The following is a 17,816-nucleotide window of genomic DNA, read 5'->3' as shown; positions in this document are numbered from 1 at the left end:
GTCACAAGTAAGTCTCAAGTCTTTGCCCTCAAGTCCGAGTCAAGTCCCGAGTCAAGACAGGCAAGCCCCGAGTCAAGTCCAAAGTCAAGACTGGAAAGTCTCAAGTCAAGTCCTAAGTCCTGCATTTTGAGTTTCGAGTCCTTTCAAGTCCTTTTAACCACAGACTAATATATTAACACAGATTGTGTATGCTTTTCAAACGCTGTATTTATTTATTAAAACAAGTGCATTTTAACCTGACATTGATTAAATGACACAACGACTTTGTAGTTGTGTCATCGGATTTGCGGCCTCATGTTTTGGACACTCGGGTGAAGAGAGGGGCGGAGCTTTCTACCGATCACCACCTGGTGGTGAGTTGGCTGCGATGGTGGGGGAGGATGCCGGACAGACCTGGCAGGCCCAAACGCATTGTGAGGGTTTGCTGGGAACGTCTGGCAGAGTCTCCTGTCAGAGAGAGTTTCAATTCCCACCTCCGGAAGAACTTTGAACATGTCACGAGGGAGGTGCTGGACATTGAGTCCGAGTGGACCATGTTCCGCACCTCTATTGTCGAGGCGGCTGATTGGAGCAGTGGCCGCAAGGTAGTTGGTGCCTGTCGTGGCGGTAATCCTAGAACCCGTTGGTGGACACCGGCGGTGAGGGATGCCGTCAAGCTGAAGAAGGAGTCCTATCGGGTTCTTTTGGCTCATGGGACTCCTGAGGCAGCGGACAGGTACCGACAGGCCAAGCGGTGTGCGGCTTCAGCGGTCGCGGAGGCAAAAACTCGGACATGGGAGGAGTTCGGGGAAGCCATGGAAAACGACTTCCGGACGGCTTCGAAGCGATTCTGGACCACCATCCGCCGCCTCAGGAAGGGGAAGCAGTGCACTACCAACACCGTGTATGGAGCGGATGGTTTTCTGCTGACCTCGACTGCGGAAGTTGTGGATCGGTGGAGGGAATACTTCGAAGACCTCCTCAATCCCACCAACACGTCTTCCTATGAGGAAGCAGTGCCTGAGGAATCTGTGGTGGGCTCTCCTATTTCTGGGGCTGAGGTTGCTGAGGTAGTTAAAAAGCTCCTCGGTGGCAAGGCCCCTGGGGTGGATGAGATCCGCCCGGAGTTCCTTAAGGCTCTGGATGCTGTAGGGCTGTCTTGGTTGACAAGACTCTGCAGCATCGCGTGGACATCGGGGGCAGTACCTCTGGATTGGCAGACCGGGGTGGTGGTTCCTCTCTTTAAAAAGGGGAACCGGAGGGTGTGTTCTAACTATCGTGGGATCACACTCCTCAGCCTTCCCGGTAAGGTCTATTCAGGTGTACTGGAGAGGAGGCTACGCCGGATAGTCGAACCTCGGATTCAGGAGGAACAGTGTGGTTTTCGTCCTGGTCGTGGAACTGTGGACCAGCTCTATACTCTCGGCAGGGTCCTTGAGGGTGCATGGGAGTTTGCCCAACCAGTCTACATGTGCTTTGTGGACTTGGAGAAGGCATTCGACCGTGTCCCTCGGGAAGTCCTGTGGGGAGTGCTCAGAGAGTATGGGGTTTCGGACTGTCTGATTGTGGCGGTCCGCTCCCTGTATGATCAGTGTCAGAGCTTGGTTCGCATTGCCGGCAGTAAGTCGGACACGTTTCCGGTGAGGGTTGGACTCCGCCAAGGCTGCCCTTTGTCACCGATTCTGTTCATAACTTTTATGGACAGAATTTCTAGGCGCAGTCAAGGCGTTGAGGGGATCCGGTTTGGTGGCTGCAGGATTAGGTCTCTGCTTTTTGCAGATGATTTGGTCCTGATGGCTTCATCTGGCCAGGATCTTCAGCTCTCACTGGATCGGTTCGCAGCTGAGTGTGAAGCGACTGGGATGAGAATCAGCACCTCCAAGTCCGAGTCCATGGTTCTCGCCCGGAAAAGGGTGGAGTGCCATCTCCGGGTTGGGGAGGAGATCTTGCCCCAAGTGGAGGAGTTCAAGTACCTCGGAGTCTTGTTCACGAGTGAGGGAAGAGTGGATCGTGAGATCGACAGGCGGATCGGTGCGGCGTCTTCGGTAATGCGGACGCTGTATCGATCCGTTGTGGTGAAGAAGGAGCTGAGCCGGAAGGCAAAGCTCTCAATTTACCGGTCGATCTACGTTCCCATCCTCACCTATGGTCATGAGCTTTGGGTTATGACCGAAAGGACAAGATCACGGGTACAAGCGGCCGAAATGAGTTTCCTCCGCCGGGTGGCGGGGCTCTCCCTTAGAGATAGGGTGAGAAGCTCTGTCATCCGGGGGGAGCTCAAAGTAAAGCCGCTGCTCCTCCGCATCGAGAGGAGCCAGATGAGGTGGTTCGGGCATCTGGTCAGGATGCCACCCGAGCGTCTCCCCAAGGAGGTGTTTAGGGCATGTCCGACCGGTAGGAGGCCACGAGGAAGACCCAGGACACGTTGGGAAGACTATGTCTCCCGGCTGGCCTGGGAACGCCTCGGGATCCCCCGAGAGGAGCTGGACGAAGTGGCTGGGGAGAGGGAAGTCTGGGCTTCCCTGCTTAGGCTGCTGCCCCCGCGACCCGACCTCGGATAAGCGGAAGAAGATGGATGGATGGATGGAAGTGCATTTTAAATTGCAGGAAAGAAAATTGTGCTGACATTGCACTTTATAATAGCACTATTAACCAGTCATTTTAAACATTAACTCATTCCTTTACAGAACAAACACATTGAAAAATAAAGTGCAAATGTACTTATTTGTACAAAAGTGTTAACATTGAAAAAACATGACATATACGTGAACATAACAAAAAAGTTGTACTTTTTATATGTCAGGTCCCTATGCTGCATTGCATCTGCAAAAGACCAAATTAGCCAAGAGTCTGTCAGTCATTTGTGCACGATGGGGGCGTAGTATGATGCCACCATGGCTGAAAACTCGCTCCACTGGAGCACTGGAGGCAGGCACTGCCAAGACTCTCATGGCCACTCGGAACAGTGAAGGAAGAGTCTTCATGTTCAATGCCCAGAACAAAAGGGGGGAGAGAGTTGTTTTGGGTTGGTGCACTACTTGTTAGTGTATCTTGTGTTTATGTTGATTTAATAAAAAAAAGAAAGAAAAAAAATTTATTTCTTGTGCGGCCCGATACCAATCGATCCACGGACCAGTACCGGGCCGCGGCCCGGTGGTTGGGGACCACTGAGGTAAACAACCAACAGTATGTCAGAAAGCTAGCTAAAACGGTACACATGTTCATAATATAGTATACATTTTAACTGACCTTTATTTTACTATTTTTGTCTTTTTTTAGGTGGCTAAAATACGCGGTGCTGCTGACCGCCGTCTAACGTTACGTGTGATATATTGACTAACGTAACCCTGCTTAAAAAAAATCACTGAACAAAAAGTATGAATAAGGTAGTGAACTGCAACAGATTCCCGTGTTTGCAATAACGTTATAACGTTAGCAGTGAGTTTACAGCCTCACTGATTTAACTACACAGCAAATAAAGTCACGTTACTTAGCCAATAAACGTTATCTTACATTCAAAACTTACCGTTCTTTGTGCAACTTCAAATGCCGGACGAAGTTGGAAGTTGTTGCCTCTCCATCAGTAATTTTCGAACCGCATGTGTTGCATACTGCAAACCGTTTTGTGTTGACCACCTCGTAATTTTTATACCCAAACAAAATTATTTTAGGTATCATTTTTTGTTCACTGGCGTGTGGTTTGGACATGTCTTCTTCGTTGGTTGTCCTGCAATTTGATTGGATGAATGCTGTGTGATGAAAACAAAGTAGATCTAATTTGATTGGCTGTTGTACTGAGAGCACACCAGCTGACACACGCAACGCTGATAGACAAGTACACTATGAAAAATATGGAGCGCTCCCGAATAACTTTTTCATCTTTGGGTTTTGGGGAAAGTAGCAAGTCATGTCAAGTCATGTCAATTCAAAAGGCTCAAGTCCAAGTGAAGTCACAAGTCATTGATGTTAAAGTCTAAGTCGAGTTGCAAGTCTTTTTACATTTTGTCAAGTCGAGTCTAAAGTCATCAAATTCATGACTCGAGTCTGACTCGAGTCCAAGTCATGTGACTCGAGTCCACACCTCTGCCACTTAATAAGAACAACAGTTTTAAATTTTAAGAATGCAATAGTCAATTGCATTCTTTGCATGCAAAATAGTAATCAATGTTCATGTTGCCATCATAACATGTTTGAGATGAAAACACAAAATTAGTTCAAAATTAATATTCTCTGAGAAAGTTAAAATAAAACTATATGCTTAGTATGAAAAATAAAACAATAAGAACAGTTTTCATTATATCAAACATAAAATGTGGATTAGGTAGTGCCTTAAAGGCCATGTCCACACGAACACGGAGAGTTTCAAAAACACATATCGGGTTAAAACAATCTCCATCCACACAACTGTAGTTTCAAAAGTGTCTATGTATACACACAAACACATACACTTGCTGTCATGCACATTTTGTCCAATCAGAAGCCTGAAAAAAGCAGCAATAGCTGACTTGGTGGCATTACACCTCCTATTGTGTTAATTTTGATATACTTTAGACCAGGGGTCACCAACGCGATGCCCGCGGGCACCAGGTAGCCCGTAAGGACCAGATGAGTAGCCCGCTGGCCTGTTCTAAAAATAGCTCAAATAGCAGCACTTACCAGAGAGCTGCCTCTATTTTTTTAAATTTTATTTATTTACTAGCAAGCTGGTCTCGCTTTGCTCGACATTTTTAATTCTAAGAGAGACAAAACTCAAAGAGAATTTGAAAATTCAAGAAAATATTTTAAAGACTTTGTCTTCACTAACTGACAAAGAAACAGATAACAGATTTGGTGTCCAGTTAAATTGTGACATGATTTATTTAAAAATTTGAGAGTTGACTTTTGTATTTTACATGAGTTATTATTTGTACAAACATGGTGCAAAGTAATTCATGATTTGTTAAAAAATTTTAGTGGCTAGCTAGTTAAAATGGGATATTGTGATTTCACAAGACTGTCTTAGAAGTGATCATTTGAAAATGTTCAATTTGAAAAATGTGCACTTAGAGAAAATTTAAAAATAAAGTGTTGCATATTGATATTTATCTGTTTCTATATATATTTATTGTGAGAAATCATTAAGATGATCAGTGTTTCCACAAAGATAAATATCATTAATTATTAATAATAACAGAGTTAAAGGTAAATTGAGGAAATTGGCTATTTCTGGCAATTTATGTAAGTGTGTATCAAACTGGTAGCCCTTCGCATTAATCAGTATCCAAGAAGTAGCTCTTGGTTTCAAAAAGGTTGGTGACCTCTGCTTTAGACGTATAATGACACGAACATTATCTTTAAAACCAGCCTGCGCGTACACAAAATCCTGGGAACAATATTAAAATGCATACCTGTGCTGCTGAAACCCAACACTCATAGAATTATAACATGTTCATCAACATGGTGATGTATTACATGTGCAGTGAAGTGTACATTATTTCTAAAATCAGCGCGCACTAACGAGCCAAGAAAACCATTTTGTATGTTTAAGTATCTATATAAAGCACAAGGACGTGCGTGTGCCGCTGCCAAACTGTCATGGAACTATAAAGCATTTAATCATGGTCATAGTGATATGGTACATGTGTAATGAAGTGTATATTGTCTTTAACATCAGTACACACTACAAGGAGGACGCTACATTATGCTTTTTTTAGTTGCTTGGTCGTTTTCGCGCGAGCAGGGTCGCGCCCAGCTCATGGAAGCAAGACACGTACCGGTAAGTTAACTTTCAGATTTGTCGTTAAACAAGGACTAAAAACATAAAACAATGTTGCACCTTTCTTATGACACACAGCAAAAAGTCTTGCTTGTCAAAGTTGTCCCGTCTGGTGGAGATTCCACAGCGATCGTATTCAAAACAGCTGACTGTCATTAGCGCCGGCGGGAGTGTCGCAAAGTCCTTTTTGATGTGTATTATTTTATTAATGTTGAGCGAAAATAGCAGCATGTTTACGTTCAAAAATACAGTAAGTCATCGTATAGTGTGTTTGAAGGCAGCAAGGCAGTGTTGTTGCGTTTGGAAATGACAGCGTACAATCGTGACGTCATCACAAGTTTCCGTTTGTGCCGTGTACACACGTACGCTAAGCGGAGAGTTTTAGATCTCTACACTTTGGCCAGCGTTTGTAAAACTCTGCGTTTTTAAAGACAATAGTATGCGTCTGCGTGTGGACAAGAGGCCGAAACGTGAGCTTTGACTACTAAACGAGGCAAAATGCCGTAAAAAAAAAAAGAAGACTAAATTCCTCGAATATATTTTGTAATCGAATTACTCGAGGAATCGTTTCAGCTCTACATTTATCAATCTATTATTTTGAGGGACAAACTGTAAAAAAAATATTAATCTACTTGTTAATTTACTGTTAATATCGGCTTATTTTCTGTTTTAACATGTTCTATCTACACTTCTGTTAAAATGTAATAATCATTTATCCTTCTCTTCTTTGATACTTTACATTAGTTTTGGATGATACCACAAATTTAGGTATCAATTCGATACCAAGTAGTTACAGGATCATACATTGGTCATAATCAAAGTCCTCACGTGTCCAGAGACATATTTCCTGAGTTTATAATATAAACATAATATGATTTTTTTTTTAAACGAAAAAAGATTTTGTGATGATAAAAAGTATTGATGTAATCATAGTAGTATCGACTAGATACACTCTTGTACTTGATATCATTACAGTGGATGTCAGGTGTAGATCCACCCATGTCATTTGTTTACATTCAGGCGCACTAGCTTTTGTTAGCGGTGAGCTGTTGTATCCTCCTACGGTGTGTAGTGAAGCATGTTTTGCTATTCCTTGTCCTCCAGTGATAATGGGTACTTGTACGAAACTTACTTTATTTGTCGCCATGGTGACGAGGATTAGTGATTTAGGAGTAGCTAAAACACTGTGGATGGATGTTAGCTGCTAGCTAGTTAGCCATGTTTTACAGCACCTCTTCCTGAGGGTGTTTCAGTGTTATAACTTCACCTTTATCTTTACTTTTTAGACCAAAATTCGTCCATTCTCCCTTTTCTGTCTACACACTGTGTCTGCTTGTAAGTACTATGTGTGTGTGTGTGCGCTTCCGAACATGCTTCTCTGCTTGTAAAACCAGCAATGTCATGACTTGACATTGCCGTGAACCGGTACTTTTCAAACAGAATAAGTACCGTTTTTGATTCATTAGTACCGCGATACTATACGAGTACCGGTATACCGTACAACCCTCTAAGACAAGTAGTGGTAGGGCTGAACGACTATTGGTATTAATGATAACCCGCAATAAAATTCCAGAGCATTAGTATTCTCACTTCAAACTAGCAATGCGGGGAATTTTTTTGTTCGAAAACTGCCCAAAGTTGCATTTAGGGCTTTTCTGGAGTGGAGGCAACATGTCTGCGGGCGTACATCAGAGAAAAACAGCGATCTGCAAAATCTGCAATGTGGAAGTATTAAGAGGGGGGGATCTTTTGCGATGTCGGGTTTAATCACCTGAAATTCAAACACTCCCATTATCTCAACAACATCACATTAAAAAAGGAAAGTACATCGAGCGTGTTGGCGCTATCAGGGTTTCCCCTTAATGTAACCGAATGTGGCACATCGTCACGGTAAATTCATAGCCACCACACATTGAAAATATGTTTGAACTTTTATCACAATTCTTATGCTACCTGGCAAACTTCCAACAGGTTTTACCTACCGTGCAAAGTGCAAACACTTTCGTCTTCATTAGACACTGCCAATTCACTCAGGCACGGACGGCGTGTTTGTGATCATCGCAAAAATTAACATCAAATCAAAACCACACAAACATAAAACATTACCACCAGCAGACCATTACACGATGAATGGATAGATGGCCTATTATGTGTGCACTATTGACATACACTCAGCCACCGGAAAAAGACTGACCACCAAAACAGCGCTGCCGAAACCAGATGTAAACAAGACGCACGCGGTTGTCTGGAGCGCAGTCAGCATGTCGGCGATGTGGACGTAACTTTAATGTATCCCAGACATACCTGCAGACAGTGATCTACAAAATGTGCAAATATTAAGGAGCTATAAAGTCCAACTGGAGCAGCAGCGCCAAGAAATTGGGACATCATGCTCGTTGCAGGTTGCTTTTAGTCAGAGACATCACGATATAGAAATAGAGTCTCTGAAGACAAGTACATTATATAATATTAGAAAAGGATGCTAGATTTGTTGCGGTTGTTTTTAAAAAAAAAGTCACTAATAGTCTCAGGACACTTGGAAAATGATCAACAAAGTACATTGCACATGAAGCAGCAACAATTGAAAATATGTCAAAACAGTATAAAAAATATGTTAACACTAATTATTAACAGGTTTGTTTTTAAAATGTGTGTATACATATTTTGAGCATTTGTAAAGAAAATAATTTGATGACAGCATGGTGACCACGCCCCCATCACTACAGTTATTTTGGCAATCTTGGGGAAACCCTGCGCCATGTAGTATTCGGTCTGTAGACTTGTATCTATTACTGTTGTAATACCAGTGGTAAATCATATTTTCATAATTGTATGCTTGCTTCTTTGAAGAGTAAATATGAATTTGTGCAACTGATTTTATTGACGTCGGTTAAAGGGAAACAAAGATTAACGGCATCATCGTAACCGCGATAAAATTCCCGACGGTTAGTTTTACCGTTTTGAAGTAAAATGATCAGAAAAAAATGTGATCGATAACTGCACTTTGACGAACTCACGGACTGACTGGTGCTGCTACCTTGCTAGCTTAAATGCTAACATGAACACAAAAGATGTCATTCCCCAGTAAGAAACGTCATTCCTAAATCTAAACTTATGTCAACACATTGCTGTCTGGGCAACAAATATATTCCATTGTGCACATTGAACCTACAAGCTGTGCTCTTAAAACACAGTAATCCAGCTATACAGGGGTGTTTTTAAGGTGCCCAGAACACCATCAGTGAAGCATAAAGACAAAACATGCAAAATATTGGGCTTTCTAACAGTGTCTATTTATTTGAGTTATAAAAAAAGTACTTTTTGAGCACATTTAACAATGCTGCGATAATGATAACTGTGACATGAAATGTTCATATTGTTCCAGCCAGAGTTGGTACTAGGGTTGCAGCCAGAGTTGGTACTAGGGTTGTCCCGATATTCGAGTATACGTTCTCACGCAGTTGCTTTTAGATGCTGGCATTACACGACAGGCTCTTCTCACTCTTTCTTGTGTCTCCTTCTCACAGACAGCAAGCGCACCTTCTTACACACGTCACATACTGTCACGTCATACGTCACATACGTATACGCCCTCTCCCAGCAGAGAGGTAGCAGCATGGCTAACGTTAACTGTGATGCTAGCGCAGCCGTGCGAGTGGTAATACGAATGAAGAATTAATTAATTCCCCCAAAAAACAGCAGGGGTTCCATCGTCTGGCAGTGGTTTGGCTTCAAGTGGGAATATGTCGAACAGACAACCGTAATTTGTCAAGTGTGGAGCATAAGCGTTGCTATAAAAGGTAGCATTACTGCTAATATGTAGCATCATTTGAAAAGTCCCCTGCGAGAGAATGAAGAGTGCTTACTCCACATGTCAACATCTCTGTTCGGTGCCACACGCCCACACCATCATAATGACGAGGCAAACATTTCCAGATGAACACCGTATGAAAAAAATTGTGATTTTTTTAGTTGTGATTTCCTTCTCTGCATGAAAGGTTAAAAGTAGCATATATTAATGCAGTATGAAGAAGAATGTTCTAATGTAGACACATAGAATCATCATACTGCTGTGATTATATGCATCAAGTGTTCATTCAAGGTTAAGAAGGCAAAATATCGAGATATATATAGTGTATCGCGATATGGCCTTAAAATATCGCGATATTAAAAAAAGGCCATATCGCCCAGCCCTAGTTCAATGATGCCATTTCTGTTTGTCATGTATAATTTTGTCTATTTTGTGTTTATCCTTGAATAAACAGGTCAGTTTCTTGTTTCCAACCATTATGTATTATTCAAACTCACCTAATTCAGCTGGCTAGTTGTTATCAAGAGTACTAAAACCCTTTTCAACGTGAATCTGACAACTAAGTAGGCTAAATAACTTTAAACTTTAATACATGCTCGGATAGGCCAGTATCGGTATCGGATCGGAAGTGCAAAAATATCGGTATCGGATCGGAAGTGCAAAAACCTGGATCGGGACATCCCTAGTTGGTACACAAGCATACCCATAAATACAATGGTAGTAATAATTGCCATGATAATGTATTTGTGTTTCGAGTTTTGGCCAAGAATTTTGATTTTAGTGCATTATCGTAAAACCATGATTGATTACCGCACTTCGATAAACTCAATGATACTGCTCGTTTCCTGGAGGTGCAGCGAGCGCATTGACCGCTAGCTGGTAACAAGCGCGCTAGTCGCGATTTATACTAAATACTAACATGAATACAATACACATTAACATCTTACCTCATTACAATCATCATACCCAACACCAATACAATTTTTTGTTGTTACATCCCTAGAATGCAATGTATTACTACACCATACTGTAATGCACATTTTCGACTGCACAGTAACGACTTGGCTCTATTCTCCTTTGTATGCAAGGCTGTTTTCCACATTTCAAAATACTACATCTTCAGTAGTCACTGTAACTTACGGACAAGATTTGGAAATTAGCTATAAACTCTCTGTACAGCATATCAGTTGCATTCATTGTTTTGGAACTACCGTATTTTCCGCACTATAAGGCGCACCTAAAAACCACAAATTTTCTCAAAAGCTGACAGTGCGCCTTATAACCCGGTGCGCTTTATATATGGATAAATATTAAGATTCATTTTCATAAAGTTTCGGTCTCGCAACTTCGGTAAACAGCCGCCATCTTTTTTCCCCGTAGAAGAAGCGCGCGGTGCATGCTGGGATATGTGACGTTTCATTTCCATTTGTGTGTTTATGTAAAGACCCCAAAATGGCTCCTATTAAGTGTGTTGTCTGTCTAATTATAAATAATGCAGACGAGGCGTGTTAACTGAGTTCTCAACGTTTACTCACAGCGTGCTCATAACCACATTCTAACTCCCAGCATACAACAACGCTTCTCAGGGCTACCGCGCATGCTCGTCACTATCGTTGCATGCTGGGTAGTGTAGTTGTTATATTTGCTAGCTCATAACATCACATTAAGAGACACGCTTACGCGCTTAATTCAATACTCGCCGTCATTCCGGGTGGATTGACAAAAGACCTCCAGCCGCTAGATATTGGTGTCAACAGGGCATTCGAAGCTAGACTGCTAACTGCGTGGGAACAGTGGATGACAGAAGGCGAACACACGTGACGTTCACCAAGACAGGGAGGCAGGGAGACAGCGCCAGACGACATTTTGGATCCCACATTCGCCCAACTTTTCAATTCGGACAACGAAGGAGAATAATTCGAGGGATTTATGAATGAAGAATAACTTCAGAAAGTGAGCGTTATGTTTATTTTGTGTGTTGTGACATTAACGTTCAAGCAACATTATGTTGCTATTGCTCTGCACTATTTTGAATTTTACTATGTTTGTGATTGCACATTTGCGTACATTTTGGGAGTGAACAGAGTTGTTAGAACGCTGGTTTTTAATATATTATTAAAGTTTGACTGACCTATCTGACTGTTTTTTTTGACATTCCTTTAGCGCAGTTAGATGCGGCTTACAACACCGGGCGGCTTATAGGTGGACAAAGTTTTGAAATATGCCGTTCATTGAAGGCGCGGCTTTTAACCCAGGGCGCCTTATGGTGCGGAAAATACAGTACGTTGAACTGTATCGTCCCTATTCAAATAAAATCATATTCTATTCTACTCATGTCTCGTGCACTGCTGCATTTACCATTCATAATTTTCATATAAAACTAAAGGCATATGCCCTTTACAATGAAATGGATGAGAGATATTACATCAATTAATATGGCTTTAGCTGCATGCTTGAAACCTTGGTTTAACCAGTGATGGAAATGGTAATTGTGTTACTGGTTTTGCCAGGGAAAAGTGGCATGATTACACTTCCAATCTTAAATTAAATTTGAGGAACTAAAGTGTAGTTACAATGTAAGGTACTGGCTGTATATTTTTTTGTAGCAAGTGACAACTATATCAACATGAAAAAAGAAAAACAAAGCCCTGACTTACTCTCTCCAAAGGCATCATCTCTCCTGGGAGGTTCATCATCAGCGTCTGCAGTGGGTCGAGCCCTCCAGTCACTGTCCGTCTTGTCGGGCCCCATGTCCGACATTCTCCCACCTCGATCGCGACCTCCCATAAGTCCACTGTCTCTTTCTAATAAATACAATGTTGGTACATTATAGAATAGGATTTAGGGTGACAATTGAAAGATACTTTTTTAACACCACAGTAAAAAACTAGTTTACAAAAAAATCACTTTGTACCTTTGTCATTCGATGGGTCTGCTATATCCACACGTATCCTTCGGTTTCCCAGGTTCTGTATTTATTACAGATTGACAGGATTATAATTAAAAACTGTGATTATATGACATTTGGCCAAAACTCATTGCATTGCCTTACCTCCTCATGGAGACTTAAGGCCCTCAGGAGAGAATCAACATCGTCAAACTCAGCATACCCAAAACCCTTCAACCTCTCAGGGTTGCTTGGTTCCCGAGGCAAACGCACCGCACTGATCTAGAAACAAGCACCACACAAAAATTTGGATCACTATAACAAGCAACAACACCTTAGTCCAACTGTGTGAAAATAAACTCAAGTCAAGACCGGCAAAACCACAAAATCTCCAGGGATGAAACGGAAAGGCCAGCTCTGCTAACGTTTATCGTATTTACTTACTGCCAATCCGCGGAAGAAGTCTTTAATGGATTCTTCAGAGACATCATAGGGCAGGTTGCCAAGGAAGGCGGTGTAGGGCGGGTTGCGGGGTAGTCGAGAGCGGTCAATATCGGGCTCACGAGCTGACCGGGGTGCCGTGGGCAGGATGGACCGGTCAATGGGTGGTGCCCGGAACGAATCATCTTCTGTGTGCCATGAAGTAGAAACTGGAAAGTTGGGAGAGGAAAATGGAACAATTGTAAGATTTGAAGTTGCCTTCAGTCACAGAACAACCAATTCATATATTTGTATTCCAGAAAAGCAAATAAACCAACCTAACAGTTTCACATCAGGCTATTTGCTTTCTTTCAACTTAAAATGTAAAAGAGCAAACACAAACTGAAATTCAGCAAGCATTCCATCTTGCTCATGTAGCCCCTAACCAGAGTGGTTTGTACAGACAAATGACCATTTATCTTCTTAACTTTTATCAGATCTGCATCAATTTTTCAGTAGTCTTTTTCGCCACTGGTGGATAACATCATTGGGATGGCCACAGTTATTCAAGCTTTAAAAGTAACATTATTGACAGGTGTGTACTTACTACTACTTATTTAACTTAAGTACAAGTGCAATTCTAAGCACAGACGTAAACAAAAACAGTTGGAGGCAGTTACTTTTAAGATTTTGTCTCTCATGATTCAAACATGTCTTTCAATTGGCTGTGCAAGTATTTTCACATATTGTCAAATGAGTTTCTCCTGTAGATATCACTCGTTTGTCTCAAGAATTTGCATTTTTCAGAATGTGGCAACAGCGTGGTCAATAGACGGTAGTTTTGAATGTACCTACCAGCCAATTCACTTGTGGAAATTAAAGTCAAAAACAGGAGATGCTCATACAACTCTGTTCTCTCGGTCAGCTGTCAAATAGCATTTTATCTTCAGAGCAAATAAAACCTCGGAAGTACGAATAATCACAACACTAGAAAAAAAGTACAGTAGTCTAGACCGAATAGAGACTCATTATGGGCTTACCATCACCATCCAAATCATCGGTTTCATCAGCCCAACTAGTTGTTTTGACGGGGTGACTGGGGGCCACACCACCGCCGCCGCCACCACTGTCGTCTGCCAAGAAGTCCGTAAGAGTGAGGGTCTTCCCCTTCTTGTTCTTCTTCTTAGCTAAACGGTAAAAAAGAAGCTTGCCTTTAGAGACTGAATATGCATACCATCATGGAAATAGCTACGAATGTGAATGTTCATTGAGAAGGTTGGGATTAGCTACAAGTGTTTGGAACAACAAAGCTACGGAACATTAATTACACATGCAATATTATTTGTGTTAAAAAAGATTACATTGTTACTATATAACTATATATTGTTAGGTATATAACGGTATAAAATCTTCAAAACAATGCTGTGACGTATCAAACGAAAACTTGAGTGTAGTTTTTTTCTGGCGCTTTTGTGTTGAATGGTCTGAAAATAAAATACATCTCTGCGGACTTATTACCGCGCACCTGCGTATCTTGCCATGACTCGCTCTAATTTGTACTAACGTAAGTATGTCCAAAGCCTTCGTCTTTTACGTTAAGCGTCCCTTTTAGACTAGACCACGACACAGGGACCGTAACAAACAAACCGTGGAGAAAACAACCTCTTTGGCGCAGGTAACAGAGCACAACGTTCGCCTTGAGCATTCCCAGCCAAATCTAACTAAGTGAAGGCAACTTTTGAAGCCAAAACATAAATGTATGAGTTATTTACATTATTGTACATGTAAACTGTGCACCAACTTTTCTTAGAAACTGCATTACATATATCACAGTAATATTGTACCGTGGCCTTATTATCGTGACAATACCATACTGTGACATTTTGATATCGTTACATAAACTGGTAGGATGTGGAATATGATGTTGAGGAGTTACAGCATTCTTCCTTTTTCACCCCCCAAAAAAGATCGATGGGACGTCATCTTTCACATGAGTAGACCATTTATAAAGCAGATTTTAAAAAGGGCTTCCAGTAATTCAACACGAGCAGGTAAAACTTATCAAACGTGACATGTTCAGATAGCATCAATGAGTTGTTGTTGAATATTCTCTATTGCCTGAGAGCCAAAGTGTTGTGAGACCATGTTTGTTTTTGGTCCAAGGCAGAAAATAGTGGAACACAGCTCACTGGGATCTTTATTGTAAAAATGTTTTACAAAATCCACAGCAGTCATGACCTTTACATAAACATGCACAACAAACCGCTCACTCTGCGTTGACTGAATAACAATGCGTGTTTACATATCTAATATACAGATCTGCTTGTGTTTATGCCAACAAACCACACAAATGACAGTTGTGACATGAAAGCGAGTCAATGGTAACTCCAGTGCAAACTTTGTATGAACCTGACACCGCTAGTAACAGTCCAATACATGTTAACTGCATTCGCTGTGTGTATATATATATGAGGTGGCGACTTGTCCAGGGTGTACACCGCCTTCCGCCCGATTGTAGCAGAGATAGGCTCCAGCACCCCCTGCGACCCCGAAGGGAATAAGCGGTAGAAAATGGATGGATGGATATATATACACACATATATATATATATATATACAGATATATATATATATATGTATACACACACACACACACACATATATATATGCATATACACACGGACATATACACACATATATATGCATATACACACATACATATACAGATATACATATACATATACACACACACACATACATACATATATATATACACACACACACATATATATACATATATACACACACATATACACACCCACACATATATACATATACACACACACACACACACACACACATATATATATATACACATGGGTATATATATATATATATATATATATATATATATATATATATATATATATATATATATATATATATATATATACACAGATATATACTTATACACATATATATATATAGATATATACATATATCTATATACAGATATATACATATATATAAACACATACATATATATATAGATATATACATATATCTATATATATATATACAGATATATATAAACACATACATATGTACACACACAGATATATACATATATACACAGATATATACACACATACATACAAATGCGTACGTACATACATATGCGTGCATACATACACACATTATATGCACACATGTATATATACACACATTTATATATATATATATATATATATACATACATATATACACACATACATACAAATGCGTACGTACATACATACACACAAATGCGTACGTACATACATACACAAATTATGTGCACATGTATATGTATATATACACACACACACATACACATTTATATATATATATATATATATATATATATATATATATGACTTAGTCAGCAGAAGGCGTGCTGACGATGAGTGTGTGCTGAGCTGGCTAGCTTTTACGGCCTAGCGCAAGTCGCGGCGCCACGACACAAGTGCGCAGCCCTTGCAGCAGCATTTCCCCGGGAAGACGTCCCGGGACGCCCAGTCGACGAAAGGCGACCGCAGACAGTGTCTCGGCTGGGACAAAGGCGACGCCGCTCGCAGTTACTGACCAGGCTCAGGCAGTCGAGCGCGCGGCCGCACACGTGGGGAGGCTGCTCGGCCCGACCCTCCCCGGTACCCGGTGCTCCGCGGCCAGCTAAAGTGCGCCGTGTTGCTAAGACGTCATATAGCGTGTGCTATTCTAGACCCCATGGCGTTTGCTCTAATATGAAGTAGACACAGCGGCCATGCTAACACGTCAAAGCAGACATTTATACAATGTGGCGAAAGTGCTGGAAAGAAATATGCTAGCCGTTGCTTCGTGCGTTTGCCCTCCTTCGGCACTGGCGATTTAGCGGCTCCCTAACAGCCGCAGATCGTCCCTGCGTGTGAGACGACGTGATCGAGAACAGTCTATACAATTCAGCAACACGAACCGCTCCATTATTCGCCTTTAAAAGTGCGTGGAATTCACCGCAAGCGACCATGACGGTTCTCCGACATAAACCTCACCTGACGCCGCCATGTTGAAGAGCGGGTTCGTTGTAGTTCCCGGATGTAGGCGTCAGCGGGAGCGCGCGTCGGCGTTCACGAGTTTAGCGTCCCCTCCCTTGACCCTTTTCTGCTCCGTTCATGACTGCTACCATTAACGTACTTTTTCACCGCTGCTCTTACCATAATGGATGTCTTTATTCGGCACACTCAATAAAAGACGATAAATATTTCATTCATTTTTTTTATGGACTCACTCAACACACGAACGGTATGTTTGAATGTGTCATCTACTATTTAGTTATACGCCCTCTAGCGGCCAAATGAAGGCACAGGGAAGAGTTGCCACCGTGGCTCTTTTCGCCCGGTATTGGCGATTACCGAATACATGATATATATACTTGCACTGTGTATATAAAACATGTTACATATTGTTATGAAGGTGTCTGTTACTACATTATATATATACTTGCAGTGTGTGTATTGTACATATTAAATATTGTTATGAAGGTGTCTGTTTATATATATACAGTTTATATATATATATATATATATATATATATATATATATATATATATATATATATATATATATATATATATATATATAATATCAGTGACGTGCGGTGAGGTTCATGGCTGGTGAGGCACTGACTTCATCACAGTCAGATTTACAAACATATGAACCCTAAAGAGTATCTTATTCACCATTTGATTGGCAGCAGTTAACGGGTAATGTTTAAAAGCTCATACCAGCATTCTTCCCTGCTTGGCACTCAGCATCAAGGGTTGGAATTGGGGGTTAAATCACCAAAAAGTATTCCCGGGCGCGGCGCCGCTGCTGCCCACTGCTCCCCTCACCTCCCAGGGGGTGAACAAGGGGATGGGTCAAATGCAGACGACAAATTTCATTACACCT

The 17,816-nt window shown here is 41.4% G+C and overlaps 1 protein-coding gene across 7 annotated transcripts in view; it reads right to left on the bottom strand.

The window, feature by feature from the left end:
• eif4ba (eukaryotic translation initiation factor 4Ba) overlaps positions 1-17,027 on the bottom strand; it is a 30,252-nt gene extending 13,225 nt beyond the window's left edge. For all 7 annotated transcript variants that reach the window (XM_061985695.1, XM_072915881.1, XM_061985698.2 and 4 more), the window contains exons 1-6: positions 16,919-17,027; positions 13,893-14,039; positions 12,877-13,082; positions 12,598-12,714; positions 12,460-12,514; positions 12,203-12,349 (exon numbers count right to left, since the gene is read on the bottom strand). In XM_061985695.1, coding sequence (XP_061841679.1) covers positions 12,203-12,349; positions 12,460-12,514; positions 12,598-12,714; positions 12,877-13,082; positions 13,893-14,039; positions 16,919-16,931 — 685 coding nt within the window. In that variant the 5' untranslated portion in view covers positions 16,932-17,027. The remainder of the gene's footprint in view (positions 1-12,202; positions 12,350-12,459; positions 12,515-12,597; positions 12,715-12,876; positions 13,083-13,892; positions 14,040-16,918) is intronic.
• Positions 17,028-17,816: the final 789 nt, after the last annotated feature.

Source organism: Nerophis lumbriciformis, linkage group LG23 (genome assembly GCF_033978685.3).
Source record: "Nerophis lumbriciformis linkage group LG23, RoL_Nlum_v2.1, whole genome shotgun sequence".
Taxonomy (NCBI): domain Eukaryota; kingdom Metazoa; phylum Chordata; class Actinopteri; order Syngnathiformes; family Syngnathidae; genus Nerophis; species Nerophis lumbriciformis.
Note: the sequence above shows the minus strand (reverse complement) of the source record. Positions and strands in the feature narration are given on the sequence as shown.